The sequence below is a fragment of the Sycon ciliatum genome, chromosome 8, assembly GCF_964019385.1.
Source record: "Sycon ciliatum chromosome 8, ocSycCili1.1, whole genome shotgun sequence".
NCBI classification, from domain to species: domain Eukaryota; kingdom Metazoa; phylum Porifera; class Calcarea; order Leucosolenida; family Sycettidae; genus Sycon; species Sycon ciliatum.
Window position 1 is genome coordinate 22493017 of NC_088650.1, and position 19985 is coordinate 22513001.

The window sequence follows — 19985 nt, forward strand, 5'->3', positions numbered from 1 at the left end:
GCAGCAGCTGTTCATGGCTGTGCATAGTGGAGCTGGGCTTCAAAGTGGGAAAGTGATGGCACATGCAGGCACAGCACACTGAGAGTGCTAGCTCCAAACAGTACATGTCTTGGTATAGTGCGGTATGTTGGTGAATAAGCAAAGACTTTAAAAGTCCCCCAGCGAGCGAAGAGTGCTCAACACCGTGACGGGTGAAGTCCGTACACACCAGTACTTGCAGTAGGGACTCAGGCCAGTCAGGGAGAGAAGATCTCCCAGAGCCTCGTGAAACTTGGAGTTTTTATAACCTTCTATTAAAGTCTTCTTCCTAACTACTGTGTGTACGTTAGGGTCCGGCGGATTCTGCCGGCAGAACAATTGGCAGAATTCGGTACTTTGTCTGGTAAGTTCTATGCATGTTTGGTATGTGGATAAAGAAATGGAGCAGAATTCGAGGAATTGCCCACCATAAGGTTTGTATGGTTCTGCCAATTTCACTTCTTTTCGAGCAGAATCCGCCGGTCCCTAGTGTACGTTGGTGTGTACAGGCGTATTCTGGAACCGGGGTACCACCGGACCAGGTATTTTACGACTCCCTGCATGCACCGGACCGACTTTTTGGCCGCCGAAACACGTGTTTACCACTGTGGAGGGCATAATTTATATCATACACAAAGTATGCATGGGAGAGGCCCGGACACTGAGTGATGCCTCAGTAACTAACGGGACCGGCGGAAGCAGTTTTTCATTGGTCCGGCCATACCATAGACTGTAAGACAGTGTTTCATACTTTGTGTAAGATATGGTGGTTTCACATAACCTCCTCAGCAGTTAAAAACAGTTGGTTTGGCCATGGCCTGACCAACCACGCATACACACACGGCCATACTTGTAAGCATGATTTTTGTCTAAACCGAAAGATTATGCCGACCTTACACTTTGGAATCCGTATATTATGCCGGAGAATAATTTTTGGACGAAATCCCAAGATTATGCCAAAATATTATGCCGGCATAATCCGCCAAGGGCTATGACAAGGAGTCGTAACTGGGGTATTAAAAAAAAACACCTGCAGGCTTTCTGACAAAGCTGTATTAATGCCCCTAAGCATAATTTTTGTCTAAACCGAAAGATTTTGCCGACCTTACACGTTGGAATCCGTATATTATGCCGGAGTATAATGTTTTGACGAAATCCCAAGATTATGCCAAATATTATGCCGGCATAATTCGCCAAGGGCTACGTGCTGCACCAGCAGGGCATACACGGTTGTGTAGGGTGGGTGGCCGTCGATAGCTCGGATAGCCCTGTTCTGTAGCAGACCCAGGCGATCAAGCTGGAGACCAAGGAGCGCGGGGAAGAAGGCGTTACTGCCATAGACTATGTCAGGGATGACAACAGCCTGGACGAAGTGACGGCGTGCAGATCGTGATAGGCAGCGACGGGCTCGCCACAGCGCACCAATCTTACGGGTAGTCTTGCTGACAATTCGGTCGACTTGAGCGTCCCATGAAAGCTTACTATCAAGTACAACACCAAGGTATGTGGTAGTCAATGCTGTTGGAACGGCTACTCCACGACACTGGACAATCACGAGAGGGTTGTCCACCTGTCGGTGAGGAAGAAAGGTCACAGCTCGGCTTTTGGTAGAGTTGATGACAAGGCCCCTCGCCTGTAGCCAAACAGCTAGGTTGGTGACTGCCGTCGTAAGCGTAGCGGAGACAGCCCCAACAGAACTCTGCGAGGAATACAATGCTATGTCGTCCGCAAACTGGATGCTGGTTACAGGGTGCAGGACGGAGGGGACGTCGCGGGTGTAAATGGAAAATGGAACCGGACCTAGCACAGATCCTTGTGGTACGCCACACGTGCAGGGAGTGGCCTGACTCGTGGTTGGCCCAATGCAGACCATCTGCTCTCGCGCAGTTAGGTAGCTGGTAAACTAGGTGAGGCCTGATCTGCACACACCGACGTCAAACAGATCGACAATGAGCTGTGTGTGGCGGACTTTGTCGAATGCTTTGGACATGTCCAATGTGCATAGTCCGGTCACATTTCCCCTGTCCTTGGCAGCGAAGAGACTGTCAGTGAGAAGGCAGAGGGCATCCTCAGTGGAGTGGTGCTGACGGTAGGCAAATTGAGTAGTAGGGAGGCACTGGTTGGTTCGAAGGTGGCGGACAAGTTGGCGTTGGACGATATTCTCAAGGGAGTTAGTGGTTCCAGTATTGAATAGCTTGGTCTTAAGACCGTCACGCCGTCCAATCTGCCTCCCATGGAGCGTCTATCGCTGGGCTGCACTGTCACATGGTGTGCTTCCCTGCTTGGGAATCGCAGTTCTGGGTTTCAGGCATTTCAGCCATCACAATTGGTTTAGTTGGCAAGAGAAGACATCGGATTATGCGCATGTGACTCGCCATGGATCGTTACATATAATCAAGATTTCATAACCCCTGGGTTACCCAATGCTGTAGACAGCAAGCTGTTTCGGCCATAAACCCCTGGGTTATGTACTATTGATAATAATGTATGATCCCCTGCACCCCTGCCGTGTGTTCGTGCATGGCAACTACTACTTTTGTACGATGGAGTACAGGCAAGGCAAAGGCAGCATGGCTATGAACATAATGAAGTACCAAAGGTGTGCGATGAATTAATTGCACACGTGATTTCGTGTTGATAGGTGCGCCGGCGTTGACTAAGGGACCTCTTGCCGGCCCGGTGCTGAAAACAAACCAGAATAGCTCCTGTGCACTGATGCTGGAGTCGAGTTAGGAGTGATTGCTCTGGTCGGCTGAGTCAGGGCACAAATGAAATGAGGTCCGGCTCATACTCATAGTCTACTTTTCACACAGACACAGTTGGGATGACCTGGGATTGTTGTGTTAGCACATGTCCAAATACGTGATAGATCTACATGTCCAAATATGTGATGGATCTACATGTACATGTCCTCGTACATACATACGACTAGAGCTGTATACTATTACTAGTAAAAGACTTGAAGTTCACTCGACATGCATGGTTTCGCAATGTCTTTTAGCCTGTGCGTTCGAATGCGAATATCCGGTATGAGACCATGGGCGGCCGGCGTCTTCCCATTTCCAGCCGGCAAACACTGTACTACTCGGTACCAACAGCCCGAGTATCAGGACAGATCGCTTGCAGCCTGCCTGATTGAAGGTCAGGCCCCACTTGAAAGAAATGTTAGGTTCACCAGGCGGCGCAGTGACTACGGCCAATAACTAGTAGTAGAGGGCCGATTGAAGGTTGATGATTTTCGGCCACAATGATGATACATGTTATTAGAGGGTGCGACAGAGCTCTTGGCCATTGAAGAAAATGTTGAGTATCACCTCCACCACTGCACTGCGCTCTCAGCCGACTAGACCCTCCTGCACACAACCATCACCACTGCGAGGACACTTCCGTAGACTATATTGATAACCTTTATTCCTTCAGACAGCTGTTTCGCAAATACATGGCTCATCAGTGAAGGTAGTTAAAATAGTTTTTTTTTCACATACATGTACATGTACAATGATGATGATACATGACTAGACTTTCAGTACAGTTTGTTGTTTAGTTTGGGCAAGAGTGCACGCTACCAGTAACGTACATGTACTTCCATTTTGTTGAAGTACCTAAGCCCCTCTCTCTCTCCCCCCCCCCCCCCACCAACACGTCATTCTGCATTGTGTGCCTTGTCCTGGAGTTTGGGAGTTTGGTGCTAGTCCGCATCACTACCGGTAGGAACCGGCTCGCCGTTTGGTTGCCTATCTTGCTGCTTACCCGTCTCGTTGTTGGCAGATCTTGTTATCTCCGGCACTAGTGACCAATCCCGACTCGCCTCCCATACATGAATCGGCGGCGGTATCAGGCACACATTGGTATCAGAGTCTCAGCCTCCCCTCCAAACGCCATCACTATCATAGTCAGCGGATATTCTCCTGCATATCGACCAGTTCAACTAGAACCCCACCTGCTATGGCGGTGTGCTGTATAAAAGGCATGCTGAGAGCTTGATGCCCTCCAGAACAGACCTAGGTGATATTCCAAGCGTTATTCACGTCGAGTTCTGTTCTGGGGATTCAGTCCGGCCAAGAAATCCGATCTGCCCTTATCGAGGCGATGACCTCCCTTCGTTTGTTTCTTTGCCTGTGCGGGCTACTTCTTGTGGGTGGAGTGAGTTCGCGGGAGATAGAGCGTAACTCGGTCACAGCTGATCATGATGGTGTCCGCAATGATGGTGACGAGAAGAACATGCTACAGGATCTAACCAATGTTCTTGAACATATCGACCAGCAACTGGCAGAGCAACAGGATGATGGTGGAGATGACGGTGGCGATGGTGATGGTAGTGACAGTGGAGATGACGGAGGTGATGATGCCGGCAGTGATGGCAATGCCGATGTTGAGTATGACAACGGGGATGTGCGTGAACATGATGATGATGATGATCTGGATCAGTATGACATCAATGATGACATGGATGAGGAAGGCAGCGATGATGGTGATGATGTCACCGAGGAGGATGGCAAAGCAGTTAGCAGTCGCTCCCCAGCACCACTGTTGGGCCGTCTCGTCAAGCGGGTTCTGCCGAAGATCCGCCTTCCACGAATTCGTCTGCGCCGCATTCGCCTACCTCGCATCCGTCTGCCACGCCTGCCCCGTATCCGCATTCCACGTCTGCCTCGCATTCCACGTCTGCCCCGCTTTCCACGTCTGCCCCGCTTTCCACGTGTGTACTATCGCAGGCGTAGAGTTTCTCCGCCTCGCATCGTCTACTACCGACGCAGGCGCACACCCAGGCCTCCATACTACGGCCGTGGCAAGAAATGAAGCAAGGTCGAGCGTGCTATGCCAAGATCGCGGTCATCACAGGTGCTAAGAAATGATAGCTGGGCAATTTCACCTTCACTTTCTCAATCTAGTTCATCCCATCTTGCTATTTGCAAGCTATTCACTTTACATATCACATGCGCTTGCAGGCGGCACGGTTATCATGGACCTGCACGCTGGAACCAACCATTTTGATGCCACAGACTGTATTCCACATTCACAACTCACAAGTCATATATTTCACAGCATAGGATTACGGTCGCTCATACAACATGCCTACTTCAGGGAGCTTATGTACTCTTGCTCCATCTATACATGCATCAGTCACTGTGTGAGCTGCTGTATTCTACTACCGGTATTAGTATTACAAAACAAAAGTACGGTAACATGGTGCATTTTGGAAAGTTATAGTTTCTCACCTTCTCGAATAAATGCAGCAGCACGATGATTGACTCAGTGAATGACTGTTATACGCCTGTGGCCGAACAGTTTCCAGTCCTATTACTATTACTCCTATTTCCTAGTAATAGCTATTACTCTACGTGTGACACAAGCGTATCTTCATGGTCTTTGCAAGAGAGCCATGACTCAGTACTGCATGTAGTGCGTAGTCACCATGGACCTTTCACAATAGTGTACCTGTTATGGGGACGGACCTGCTATGGAGTGGTGCTGTTTCTGTTTCAGTGCTGACTAGTCGACTGCACACCGCGCCGGTACGCGGTACGGGCGACTATGCTGGTACTCGGTAGTCATGGGACCCAATCCATGCATTTTGCACGTGTGCCAAGCTCAGGATGGGGAAAATGTTCAAAAATGAAATATTCAAAGCTGAAACAGTGAAAGAAGCTGCACTTCGAAGCTTCATCACAAAGCCAATAGTAGACTTCAAGTTTGTTTTGAGTTGGACGTCTTGTTTTCAAGCAGAACAATACGAAAGAAGTGTTCCCACAAGTACAAGCAGCAAAAAAACAACGTACAGCACAATAGTAGATATTGCTTCCTCCTAAGTTGGAGCAGGAGAGACTTCTAAAGGGATTATGTTCAGAAAATAGCTTTGTTCTCCTCGTGAACTTATTTTATTGTCTTGGAAGATGGAGTCGGAAGCTAGCCTCGAACAATCACTAGCTGATTATGACGCTCAAGTATGTCTTCGTGTTTTGTTCTGAGTGTTTTAAAGTTTCAACAATCATGTTGGTGAAGTGTGTTTGGGAATAAATGAGAAAACAACATGATTCTGCTCGCCTCCCATTTTATTTTGAAGTAGGTAGATAGCCTGCAATCTTTAGTTCTTGCGACTCTATGCAATAATTTCGTTGCATTGTGCAGTTAAATGCCCTTTTGGAATTCTGTTTATGAATTCAAGGGCTCACCAACAGTGAGGCTAAACCAATGTTTCATTATGTCCTCCATTGCTTTGCCAGGTTGTGACTTGTGTGCACTTCACTTAGCACAACGAGTCCAGGTGCACACATGACTGAAACCTGTCGGAAGGCTACCTTCTTGCCAAAGCATTTGGAAGTTAGACTAGTTTCGGCTCCACAATCCAGTGTGTCGTTACTATATAGCTTTCATGGCTGAGGTTGTTGGTATGTCTGTTGGCTCTGGGTTCCCAGTACTCAGTAGCCGAGGTTGGTTGGTAAAGTAACTCCAATTTCACTTCAAGGTACCAGTGCACTAGTGTCTGCTTCTATCAAAGCAGCGTGCTGTCTATACTGGTTACCCCAGCAAGCGTAGGGTGTGCATAGGTAACTGTCTTGGCTGTTTTTGCCAATGTACTCCGTGTGGTGTAGACCAGGTGTGCATTGGTGGTCGATTCACGTGGCTTCGCAGGTTGTGTGGATTGGACAGTTATCTGGCGCAAGTCTTGATCTGTCTCATTCAGATCTTGTTCGCTATCGTTGCTATAAGAGAAAATCTGTGGGTGCACATCCAGTGCATTTGCAGATTTGCGTGCTTCTCTTGCGACGGGTACATACAATCATGGTACATGACTGAAATGTACAAATCGCCCGTGTGAGGACTCATAAAACTGGATTTCTCCTCAGTACAAACTCGCACTAGTTCGAACCCCAGCAGCATGAATGCACAGTATCTCAAGCTGAGACACTGCATGGCCATACTGGCATGTTTCAACTTGATCAAAGGCTTGTGAGCCGGATGACTTTCTTATTACATGACTGTATGTTGAGAAGGGAGAAATAACTCAAATAAGCAACAACCTTACCTTGACCATTACCTTGAAATCAGTCACTTCACCGCTCCGCAATGCTCTCTCGGCCGACCCAGTCCCCGTTACATCACCACCATAGCAAGGAGGGCAATTCCTTTGATATCTTGATATCGAAGACCCTCCAGACAGCTGATTCTCTCCAAACAGAGCTCACCAGTGGCGGTCTACGAGTAGATACATGAATGATACGAGGTGAATGAATGATCCTATTGGACTGAAACTGGCAGTTGCACACTTTTTCTACATAGCAGTGTGGCACACCCTAAGAAATGGAGGTGCTAAAGGTGATAGAAGTGATTAGCGCAAGCACGCATTACGTCCCAGCAATGCGCGCTTGCGTTATCACCTATGTTAGGAGCTGTTAGCACCTTTTGCACCTTAGTTTCTTGGGCATGCCGCACTTCTACGGTACGAGCCATTATTCTAATGAGGCGCAATTTGAACGATTTCCTAAATTTTACCGGTCAACAGGTGCAAAAGGTAATAATTTTCACTCATTCTCACTGCTCAACACCAGAGTGGAGAGGAAGGTACCGGTATTAGCATCAATTTCCGTCTAACTTTTTTTCATTTTAGCGACCGATTTCTCCTCATTAACACGTTAGATTTAGTACTTCGTCACATATAATGATTATGTGTAACAAAGTACTAAATTTTTTCTTCAGACTTTTCCCGTTTGTCTCTTTCCCTCAAACTAGTGAAAAAGTACTAAATCTAGCGATTTTAAAAGGCTTTTACAGTATGGAGAAAGTGTGCGATTACACTCATTTTGCCCTATGTAACACCATTCATGGTGCACCTCACATCATTCATTATCTACTGCCTCCACTGATGAGCTCTGTTGGAGCAAAACAGCAGTCTGGAGGGACTGCAATATCAACATCTCAACAGAATTGTCCTCCTTGCTATGGCGGTGATGTGCAAGCGGAAGGGGTCGGTCGGGAGCGCATTATGAAGCAGGGAAGTGACTGATTATGGGATTGTATATTCTTTTCTGTTTCTGCCTATGACGGGGAGTGCCCTGGACCTACACATAGTATAATATATTGATGTTGGGCTCCCATACCTGTGGTTCTGGACATGGCCTAGCAGACACCAAGGAGAGCATGTTTGGTTCTGCTTTTCCTAGTCGCTTTTACCAGGAATTTATCTATTGGTTACAAGGAAATCCTGTGCATGTGTACTAGTTATGGTTGAGAAACACGAGATATCATGTTGCTAGTGAATGCTTTATCTGGCTGGTTTTATTGGGCGGTGAATGCCATTGATCAGATGTCACTTGTTTGGAATCATGTTGCTGGCGTGGTGAACAACTTTGGCTGGAGGGCGTATGCAGTGACGGAGAGTTGGACGTCTTCTTGAATCAACAGGACCAATGCTGCTGCTGCTGCTTTAAACTACCTTACTTCGTACCCCTGCTTGTTTTTTGTTTGTTTCTAGTCTCTATCACATCAGTCCTTTTCCTTTTGTTCTTGTTGGTGTTGCTGTGGCTGCTGCTATTGAAGCCTCCATCATTAACTTAACATTGTTGTTGTCTTGTTGTCGTCACTGTTGTTGTTGGTGCTTGTTCTGCTTCTTCTTCTGTTGCTGTTGTTGTCACCGTCATGCTTATTGTTCTCCCCGTTGTGTAGATAGCTCAGTTGGAAGCAGTGGCAGGTTCAGTCACCGATGGTCAGGTGCCTGCTGATCTGCAAGAGTTACTTGAGCAACTCCGTGAGCTACGCAAACTAACGGAAGGTATGGTAATTTGCTGTGAAGTATGCTCTCCATCCGCTCACTGACAATGACCAAATATTCAACATCCAGTTGTTTTATTGAAATCGCACACAATGCACGCACACACACACGCACGCACGCACGCACGCACGCACGCACACACACACACACACACACACACACGCACACACACACACTGTGGACAGGTTTAGCTTTTTAGAAGTCTATCTAGTCACACTGCATTCGTTCCTTGGCAAGGATTTTTCGCTTGTGTTTTGCTTGATTGGTCATGTTCAGAAAGCTTGCTTATTGCCAAGAAGAACCGACTGCTTCAGATGTTGTCCGAAAATGATGAGCCTAGTTCCAGCCAGGTATGCATGCAGTGCTTGTGGTATCATGTTTGCATGCTGTGCTTGTGGTACCATGTTTGCATGCAGTGCTTGTGGTACCATGTTCTCACTAAGTGTAGGTATCCACAGCCATGATAGTCACTTTCCTATTATGGCTTAGCAAGGATTGTCAGTAGGCCAACAGCTCAGTACGGCTTTAGAATTCAAGTTAGTGCTCAGGCAACGTGTGTGTGTGGTTGTGTGTGTGGTTGGGGGGGGGGGGGGGGGGGGGAAGGGGGTCTTGCAGCCTAGGGAAAAGGTCATCCTACTACGAGGGCTGCAGCTGAGTGAAAAGTCAACTTGAGTATCGGATCCCATGGTCATAATGATCTGTACTAGTATTTAGCCTGGAAGCTGTATATGGTATCTGAGGTCAAGTCACTTGGATAGCTTATGATTGTATCTTACTAAAACCGTCTGTGGGTGTTGTACTTCTAAATACTAAAACATACTACATGTACTACTATTCTACAATTTACTGTTGTGGACATGGAAATCCGGTCGCACGTCTAGCGGCCTCAGGGGCGCTGGCCATGCAGCCGTGCTCTACACACATGCATTTATGCGCTGCAGCGCGCTGGTCCCATCGGATCAACATGTGCACTACACGCACGCGCTGAGGGCGCCGGCCCCGGTCAATCGACTGGATTTCCATGTCCGCTACAGTACTTTGAATCCCGGAATGATGGGCTGGCACATGTACGCTAGTCTGTTCAGGCTGGGTACTTCCCTACCCCCCCCCCCCCCCCCCCCGCACACACACGCACACGCACACCTCACCTCACCTCAGACCTGCCCATCGCAGAAGCGATGATAGCGAACAGCTATGTTAGACATAGCAACTTGTGCTGGGATTACACCATTCAACAGCTTGCAAGGCTGATGAATTGACCGCCACTATGTTTAGCCTGGTATCCACCACACAGCTGTTTGAAGTGACTTTTTCTGGCCAGTGAATCCCTATTTTTCATTTTTCCATTTTTTCTACACACGCACACCACACCACATACTCCGGCATACACTGGCTGTTGGTAACCACCCAGGAGAATGAAAGAAAAGTCACACACACACACACACACACACACACACACACACACACACACACACACACACACACACACACACACACACACACACACACACACACACACACACACACACACACACACACACACACACACACACACACACACACACACACACACACACACACACACACACACACACACACACACACACACACACACACACACACACACACACACACACACACACACACACACACACACACACACACACACACACACACACACACACACACACACACACACACACACACACACACACACTTCCTAGCTAGAACCTGTGTGTGTGTGTGCGTGTGCGTGCGTGTGTGCGTGCGTATATGCGTATGTGTGTGAATGTTTGTGCGTGAGTGAGTGTGTGTGTGTGTGTGTGTGTGTGTTGAGTTGAGTCTCTTGAGGTCAGTTTGATCTTTTGAGGCTCTGTCTAGTTCCCGTCTTCTACTTACTTGGAGCTCTCCCTAAGTTAGTTCTCGCCCCCCAGGGCTCTCCTAGCCTTGCTAGGAGAGCCCCTGGCGTCCAGATAGAAATACAGGTCGGAGAGGCTCACGGCGCGTCTTCCAGGACAATTTAAATTTTGATATTGTCACTGGCGCGCCGCTCTCCGTCCTCCATCCGCAGTGGGCTAGCTACCCCTCGGATGTCGCCTCTACCATCCTCAGCTTTCCAGCAACCAGAAAACGGGCGACGTCGTCGCAGGCAGGATCCCCCCAGCAGAAGCGATTCTCTACTAAAATTCGCTTCGTGGAATGTCAGAACTCTCGTGAATGCTGACGGCCCAATCGAAACTGCTGCGTCTGGACATAGAGTAGTCGAGGACAGGAAGATCAATACTGTCATAAATGAGCTGAAGAGACTCGACATCGAAGTGGCTGGACTTCAGGAATCGAAGTGGTTTGGAGCTGAGATCTACAATGTCGCGGATTCGATCGTGTTGTCGTCTGGACGTCCCGTACCATCTGAAAATTTCAAACGCGGAGAAGGAGTCTGCATCGTCCTGAGAGGCCGTGCACGGAACGCTTTCTCGGCAGGAGGAAACCAATGGACGGCGGTATCGTCGAGAATTGCACAATGCAAGTTGAAGTTCGTCCACCACGGAAACAAAAACACCTGGATCAATGTGATTGCATGCTACGCTCCAACTTTCAGATCAAGTAGGGAGTCCAAAAATGAATTTTTTGCATCCCTGCAAGCGAGCGTAAACTCAGTGCCACCAAGTCAACAATTGATTATCCTTGGCGACTTCAATGCACGGGTTGGTCTCATCCAGAGTGCTGATCCATGGTATGAGACTTGTGGAGATAATGGGATAGGGGAAACGAACCACGCTGGACTGGAACTGCTCCAGTTCTTGACATGCAACAGCCTCACTGTGTGCAACACCTGGTTTGCCAAGAAGCGTATCCACAAGTATACATGGCAGCACCCACGGTCGAAGAAGTGGCACTGTATCGATTATGCCATTGTCAGGCGGCAAGATCTGCTAGCCTGCACAGACTGCCGTGTTATCCGTAGTGCGGAGTGTAGTACCGACCACAATCTTGTATGCTTATCGTTCTGTCTGTCGTACACCGTCAACTTTCGCACCGGAGTAGCACGGCGTTCACGCTTTAATATCCAAGCTCTCATGACCCGCCCTGGTATGACCGACGAACAATCTAATGCCGTGCAGGCTACTCGGCTCCAATTCGCCTCCGGTGTGCAACACCATCTGCAATCGTCTGGGCTAGCTGATACCGTTGATGCCAAGTGGTCGGCATACAAATCTGCCTTGACCTCCAGCGCTGAGGCACACCTGGGCAAACCCGTTCGACTACAACCAGACTGGTTCCTAGCAGCAGCAGACATCCTCCAACCTCTTTTTGCTGAGCGCACACGCCTCCATCAACAGTGGCGTCAATCAGAGCTGCCAGCGGACCACCGCCGCTTCCTCGATGTCCGAGGTAGATGTCGTACCCCAGTTGGTGCAGCGAAGAGTGCATGGTTGGAGCAGAGAGCTAGCACTGTGGAGCGTGGCAAATTTAGTGGTAAGCACGTTTGGTCCGCCATCCGAGACATTCAACGGTGCTATTCAGGACTCCGATCCGTCACCATCCATCCGGTCCGTAATGCTGAGGGCATAGTTTGCACGTCTTTGGAGGAGCAGGAAGACTGCTGGTCCACTCACTTCTCGAACTTGCTCAATGTCCCCAGTACCTTCAATGCCTCCACCGTTGCTAACATCCCTCAACGTGAGCCTGACGAGTCTCTGGCAGTCACACCAACAATGGAAGACCTTGTCGTCGCCATCAGACACCTTGCAAATGGCAAAGCTGGAGGTTCCTCGCGTATAGTCCCCGAGCTTGTGAAAGCAGGTGGCCATGATTCCCTGGACGCATTGCTGGATCTCGTCCAACTTGCTTGGACGACGGCCACTGTTCCGCAGGAATGGCGCGATGCCGAGTTGGTTCCTGTTCCCAAGAAGGGCGACCTGTCCAAATGTGATAATTGGCGGGGTATTGCCCTTCTTGATGTTGTTGGCAAGGTGTGTGGCTGCATGATTCAAGATCGCCTGCAGTTGTTGGCTGAGTCGGAACTCCCAGAGTCCCAGAGCGGCTTTCGGCCAGGCAGGGGCTGTGTTGATGCCATCTTCTCGCTCTGCCAGCTAATCGAGAAAGCATACGGTCAGCAGCTCTTCTGTGTGTTTGTGGATTTGAAAAAGGCGTACGATTCTGTACCACGCGCTGCTCTCTGGGTGGCCTTGGGCCGACTTGGGGTCCCGCAACAGCTAGTGGCCCTGATTAAGGCTTTCCACACCTCTACCTCTGCCTCGGTCCGAGTTGGCAACTCCACCTCTGATGAGTTCCCTGTGGTTAATGGTCTCCGACAAGGATGTGTCATGGCACCCGTTCTCTTTAACCTGTACTTCGGGGCGGTTGTTGAGACATGGCGTGCCCGGCTAGAGGATGCAGGTCGTAGTCACTCTGTCAGCATCCAGTTTTCCATCGATGGCCAACTCTACCCCCGCTCATCATCGCGCAGGGCTGGCGAGTCACTGTCTGTTAGTGACCTGGAGTATGCTGATGATGCCGTTCTCGTGTCTGAATGCCGTAGTGATGCTGAGTTTGGTGTGGAGCTCTTCTGTAGTGTTGCCCGAGAATTTGGACTAACTGTGAGCATCGCCAAGACGAAGATCATGACGGCGGGCCATGGGGTCTCTGCTGAAGACTCGGCTGACATCGTTCTCCCCCTTGGCACTATCGAAGCCGTGCCGAAGTTCACCTACCTAGGATCCATAGTGACCCCTGACAGTCGTTCTTCATCCGACATCAAGCGCCGTATTGCCGAAGCCTCAAAGGCCTTCGGAGCCCTCCAGAAGGTATTCACTGACAGATCTCTGTCCCTCTCTAGTAAACGCCACCTGTACATGGCCTGCGTTTCCTCAATATTACTGTATGGCGGAGAGTGTTGGACCCCACTCCAACGGGATATCAGAAGTTTGGATAAATTCCACCATCAATGCATCCGGACTGTCCTCAGCATCACCAAGCCTCGTCAGTGGTCCGAGCGGCTGTCATCCACAGACCTGCGGAACCGTTGGGGAGACCCAGTACTGATGTCTACACGCCTCCGCAATCGGCGTCTGGAATGGACTGGGCACGTTGCGCGTATGGATGAGGATCGCACCCCCCTCCAACTCCTCTTTGGGTGGCTGCCTGTGCCTCGGCCGTTTTGTGGTCCCCGGCGACGGTGGAAAGACACGGTGATGACCGACCTCAAGGTTGCACTGCAACAGCCATCTCAGTGGTTCATCCTTGCTCAGGACCGCCAACAGTGGAGGGAAGTACGGGTTGCCCCTCAGTCGAGCTCCACCATGCCCAAGTCTGTGCATTGCGCAGTGTGTGACCGGAACTTCTCACGGGTCTCAGATAGGACGCGGCACAAGTGCACCACTCAGAGACGGCTTCCCATCCAGCTCCAGCGTGGATCAGTGCAATGCCAGAACTGCCAGAGGTGGTTCCGCAGCAAGGGTGGCTACTCTGTTCATCGATGCCAGCCTGTCACGAGTTCTCCTACACCAACAGTCAGTCTGTCTGTGCCACTTTCAGCTTGTTGGCAGCAGCACTGCCCAACATGTCAGCGATGCTTCCGTTCTGCGGCCGGGTTCAAGCGTCACAACTGCAATCGTGGTGCGAGACCATCTGCTGCTGAGAGAGCAGCTCTGCCCCTCAGCTGCCCACGTTGTAAACGCAATTTCCGCCGGCAGCAGGACCTAGCCAGACATTCGCGGTCCTGCTTGTGATCCGTGTCCCGTTTTCTGGTCCCCTTTCCATAGGGGTGACACTTGCCCCTCTGGGCAGTCATGCTGCTAGTAGTAGTAGTAGTAGTAGTGTGTGTGTGTGTGTGTGTGTGTGTGCCTGTGTGTGTGTGTGTCTGTGTGTGCGTACATGTGTATACATAATCTCTCCACAGCCATCTTCACTTGCAGCACAACCTCCGTGTCCATCGAACCAGACTGTTGCTGAGGCAAGCAGTGCTGCTGCACAACCTAGTGCAGGTGATGGTGATGGTAGCGGTGACAGTGGTGCGCCTATTCCTGGTAGTGATGCAGATATTCTCGGAATGAAATGCCGCGCGCCATTGGTACAGGTGAGATGGTTTTCGCTGTTACCTTGACTCGCCTTCTGGCTTTGTGAACGTTTTGAATTGTTTCGGGTCGCCTATAAATGAGAAGTACTAATAAAGTCTGGCCAGTGGACGAAAGGGTGGAGCATGATTGTCAAACGGCGGCTATATATCCAGTTCTTGATGTGTTGGTAAATTGGTAGCGGCATGGCTCTGTACACTAGTAACCCTTGGCTCCAGGCCATGTGATCAGCGCCACCATCCTCTTGCCTGTATGGAAGATCCACTAAGGGCGCGTTCAGACTACCGATAAAAAGTGACCGATTGGGAAAGTTTCCAAGGTGATTTGATCACGTGACATTACTGGCACGTTACCGGCGGAAAGGTTTTACTGCCGCGGCTGCTGCATCAGTAAAACTTTTCCGGCGGTAAAAAGAGTGCTCAGGCTGGGAACAAGGGAAAATCCCTTCTCAGTGCCGCGGTGAGAGCTGCACAACTTACGTACCAGTAACGTTAATTTATCGGTAGTGCGAATGTCCTTCACGGTTATCGCCATTCACGGTTTGACGGGATTCACGGTAGTCTGAACGCGCCCTTAGCTAAGTACTTTTGACACAGTAGACCGACTTGCGCAGCCGCTAGATCATGGACTGCGTTCTGCTAGGTCTTAAGCAGGCAAGTTTAATCTCAGCTTCATAATAGCGATGAGGAACTATTTGTATAAAGAAACAGCGACGTGGCACTGTGGAGATGGATGGCGTCCACTGAAACAAACTTGAATATTGTCAGCCACATAGCAAATGTTGCCAGTTCAGTACTTTGAAGTAAATCTGTACTTGTAATCTTGCACATGAACTAAAGACGTATAGTTTAAAAAAGAAGTAAATTTTGCACATCTGTGTTGCCAGCGACTAAGTTATACAGTAGAGCTTTGAAAAAAAATGGTTGCATGTCACAGCCAGCGCGGAGTGATGACAAGTTGACAACGCTGACTTTTGGATCCACCCCTTTGCACACATTGTGTTTGTGTTGAGCAGTCCTGGGGTGCTACACAATACTACAATGCTATGATCTACGGTGCTGAAGAGCCGGATAGCGAAGGCAATGATCAGGTGTGTACACTCTGCGATTACGGTGATGCATCTCTCTCTCTCTCTCTCTCTCTCTCTCTCTCTCTCTCTCTCTCTCTCTCTCTCTCTCTCTCTCTCTCTCTCTCTCTCTCTCTCTCTCCTCTCTCTCTCTCTCTCCTCTCTCTCTTTCTCTCTCTCTCTCACACACATTTCCCACGGCAGCAACAAGTTCCTTCGGAGTACTGAAATATATTTTCTTCCGACTGCTGTTTCGGCCATTGAGACCTCCTCATCAGAGAAGGTCGAGGTCGGCGATCGGTGGTGTAGCCAATTTACGTAGAATGTTCAATGGCCGAATGCGGCTGCTCACCTTCTTCTGCGTACACGTAATATATGCATCAAATTGTTCTCTTGCCGACTGCTTTCTTTCTTTTGTTCTTCCGTATGCTGTGATCAGGTTAGAGTTCTGTTCACTCACCCAACACACATGCCCATCAAGCCTTGTCCTCATTTCCTGGAGGGAAAGTGTCGCTTTGATGACGGAAAATGCAGGTTAGGTTTACTGTACGAGTATGTTGGTCCAATATTCTTCACGGTGGTGCTATTGCTTGTGGTTGATTGTGTAGCTTTGGAAGGTGGCCCCTGTTGAGTGCTGTGTTGTTGTTGTTGTTGTTGTTGTTGTTGTTGTTGTTGTTGTTGTTGTTGTTGTTGTTGTTGTTGTTGTTGTTGTTGTTGCTGTTGTTGTTGTTGTTGTTGTTGTTGTTGTTGTTGTTGTTGTTGTTGTTGTTGTTGTTGTTGTTGTTGTTGTTGTTGTTGTTGTTGTTGTTGTTGTTGTTGTTGTTGTTGTTGTTGTTGTTGTTGTTGTTGTTGTGTGCAGGAGTTCCCATGGTCATGTTGTACTTGTGTCAAGTTTAGAACCGTACAAGGAACCGGACTTCAGGTTGGTCTCCAGTGTGTATTGCTGTGAACTGCTCTGAATTACAAACCTTTCGACACTTCACACAAGTTGCAATGGGGAAGAGGAGAGAAACATGGATACAGATATAAACACAGTCTGACCGACAAAGACTAAAACACAGAGAGAGAGAGAGAGAGAGAGAGAGAGAGAGAGAGAGAGAGAGGACGGACGGACGCACAGACAGACAGACAGACAGACAGACTGGTTGAGATGGAGAGATGAGAAAATTCACTTTTCTGTGATAGAGCGTACCTGTACACTACTCGCTTGAAATTTTAATTGCATGCATATTGAAATAATAATTATTATATCAGCAGAATGCTGAGTCCAGAGCAGCACGTGGCGTAAGTACAAGGATGAAAAGAGGTCAATCTGACTGATTCGTACGTTAGTACTTGATTCAATTTTCAATTAAGCTGATGAATTTGCAACTTCGGCGGTAATAGTCCTCGTGTGCTCCGGATGGCAGTCGTGAGTCAGTCAAGTGTCAAGTTCGGCAAGAAGCGTGTGTTCCTAGTTGGAACAATCCACTTCATGGCTGATGAATTTGGGCAGGATTTGTTGTGGTTTGATTGCCAGGATATTGGTTGGTTTGTACGAATGCATTGCAGCTATGATCATGTGCAGAGTGATCTTTTCTAGACTCTGCTGAGTATCACCGGGTGCTACACGCTCTCCATGCGATGTTCATACTCTGCTGAGTATCACAGGGTGCTACACGCTCTCCATGCGATGTTCACAGGGCAGCCTTTATGTTACATTCAGTACTCACTTTCTTGTTCTCTGGACTGGTGACTGCAGCTTGTTACGAGTTGGTGCGAATATTTGGGCGAAATACGAACATGATGACCTATGGTACGAGGCGACGGTATTGTAAGTTGTACATGCACTGTAGTATTTTTTGATTTGGTGATTGCGGGTATCCAGAGTGAGAGCGTGTATGGTCTGTCTGTGTGAGGTGATGTGTGTGTGTGTGTTTGTGTGTGTATGTATGTGCGTGTGTGTGTGTGTGTGTGTGTGTGTGTGTGTGTGTGTGTGTGTGTGTGTGTGTGTGTGTGTGTGTGTGTGTGTGTACAATGCACTGTGCTGAGGTGCTTGATCTGCTTTAGACTATTCCTGCTGGCTGTTCCTTCTAATCAAAAGCCAACCTAGGTAGAAGACTGCAGTCTGTGTATGGTTGATGGTCGGTTGGGCCAATATCTTGCCTACTGCCTTGGTTGTGCTGTACAAAATTCACCATCGAATTGGTGCTGTCACAAGAGAATTTGAAGCAGGCGAGAAAGCAACCATTGCGCAGGGACAGCACTATTATGGTTCACACAATACTCAATACTCAACAGAGGATATTCATGGCAATAACTTTCAGAACGAAAACAAGAAGAAGAACGACAACCGAAAGAATCAGCATAGAAACTACGCATACACGCACTGTAAGCAGCACGTGCCAAGTCAAATAATGATTTCCAAAGTACAGATACCACATCCCTCCACCATTAGATAAAACTACTGGGAAGAGACTAAAGGCCGATTCGCGTACGGGAAACGCGTTGCGTCGCGAAAAAGTTGATCTGAGCTCAACTGTTTCGCGTACGGGAAAGCCGTCGTGCGACGGCCGCGCGATGGCTTTCCCGTACGCGACATGAAGTATGAATCGTCCTTAAAGAAAGGTTCGTAACAGAACAGTATGAAATGACATGCCACCGGCCACTACAGATCAAGACGTTTAGGCGCAGTGGACACACGAGTAGAGCGTCGCAGAACACCAGCAGGAGAACTAACTGTAGCAGGATTAGAAGCAAGAGGACTCATAGAAACTGCAGGTACAGGAGACAGTGCAGAAGAAGGTGCTTCAGGAGTAGGCTCGGGTACAGAATCAGAAACTGAAGTGGTGGTAGAAGAATGATTATTTGGCAAAGACAGACTAGGAGAGTGAGAATAAGAAAATGACTGTTCATGACGGACTGGAGCTGATGTAGAAGATTCCGGTGAGCTGTCGTTTGGCATGTGCAGACGGACATGGTCAGCATGCCGTTTCCACAGACGACCATCATCTAGATGCAACTTGAAGGTCAAAGGGCCACAGCGTTCTTCGAGAACACCAGGGAGCCCCTTCGGGGACAAGGTGAAGTTCATCACCCAAACTGCATCACCGCACAGGAACTGGGATGCCGATGGCGTCCGACCACCGCACATGCTGGCTTGCTTGGATTCCACATGTGCACCGATATCAGGAAACACGAGGTCAAGGCAAGAGCGGGGCTTTCGCTGAGACCACAGGAGCTGGAAGGGTGTCTGGCCCGTCGTCGCATGCGGCGTACAACTAGTCATAAGTAGGAACTTGTGCAACCGTGACTCCAAGTCGCCAGAGGCGAGCTTGCGAATGCCGCTCTTGACCGCCTGCACAGCTCTCTCAGCGAGACCATTACTGGCAGGATGGTATGGTGAAACACGGGTATGCTTGATACCATTGGACTAGCAATATGCAGCGAATTCAGAGCTGCTGAAAGCAAGACCGTTGTCTGTCACAAGACATGACGGCAGTCCAAGATTAGCGAATGACTGGTGAAGCTTACGTGTGGTAATACTAATAGCTGATGTTGCTCCAGACGTGACATACGCTTCAATGTACTTGCTGTGGCTATCTACCAGAATCAAGAGCATATTGCCATCGATAGGGCCAGCGTAATCCATGTGGACGCGAGACCATGGCCGACCTGGCCATTCCCACGGATGAACAGAGCTTGGGTTGGGCGACTTCTGAGCCTCCTGACATGATGAACAGCTTCGGACTGCGTGCTCGATCTGTGTGTCGAGGGATGGCCACCAGAAATAGCTTTGTGATGCCTGTGTGCCCATCGTGCAGCTGCTGCAGTAACGACTCTCTGCCAGGAGCGGGAATGACGACACGTGAGCCAACCAGAACACACCCGGCTTGGACGGAAAACTCATCGCGTCGACGCCAGTAGTTTTGTAGGTCGTCCGGTACTTTCTGCAGCCAACCTTCCAGGACACACTTGTGGACTAATGACAGAACCGGATCTCGGCTTGTCCACTTGGACACTTTCGCTGCTGTCACAGGTGAGGAATTCAGTACGTCAATGGACAGTACAACTT

At 49.1% G+C, this 19985-nt stretch overlaps 2 protein-coding genes across 2 annotated transcripts in view; both read left to right on the plus strand.

Annotated features, from left to right (window-relative positions):
• Positions 1–4107: 4107 nt before the first annotated feature.
• On the plus strand, positions 4108–4818 carry LOC135823628 (prostatic spermine-binding protein-like). The gene has a single exon (XM_065336474.1). The coding sequence runs from the start codon at positions 4108–4110 to the stop codon at positions 4816–4818; it is 711 nt and encodes a 236-aa protein (XP_065192546.1).
• Positions 4819–5668: 850 nt separating this feature from the next.
• The window catches only part of LOC135822353 (zinc finger CCCH-type with G patch domain-containing protein-like), a 22629-nt gene continuing 8312 nt past the window's right edge, over positions 5669–19985 (plus strand). Inside the window, exons 1-8 of the mRNA XM_065335097.1 lie at positions 5669–5963; positions 8683–8788; positions 9065–9138; positions 14691–14867; positions 15881–15955; positions 16371–16465; positions 16791–16853; positions 17673–17744. Coding sequence (XP_065191169.1) covers positions 5913–5963; positions 8683–8788; positions 9065–9138; positions 14691–14867; positions 15881–15955; positions 16371–16465; positions 16791–16853; positions 17673–17744 — 713 coding nt within the window. The 5' untranslated portion in view covers positions 5669–5912. The remainder of the gene's footprint in view (positions 5964–8682; positions 8789–9064; positions 9139–14690; positions 14868–15880; positions 15956–16370; positions 16466–16790; positions 16854–17672; positions 17745–19985) is intronic.

Coding starts and splice junctions, on each gene's coding strand:
- LOC135823628 (XM_065336474.1), top strand. CDS start 4,108: ATGACCTCCCTTCGTTTGTTTCTTTGCCTGTGCGGGCTACTTCTTGTG.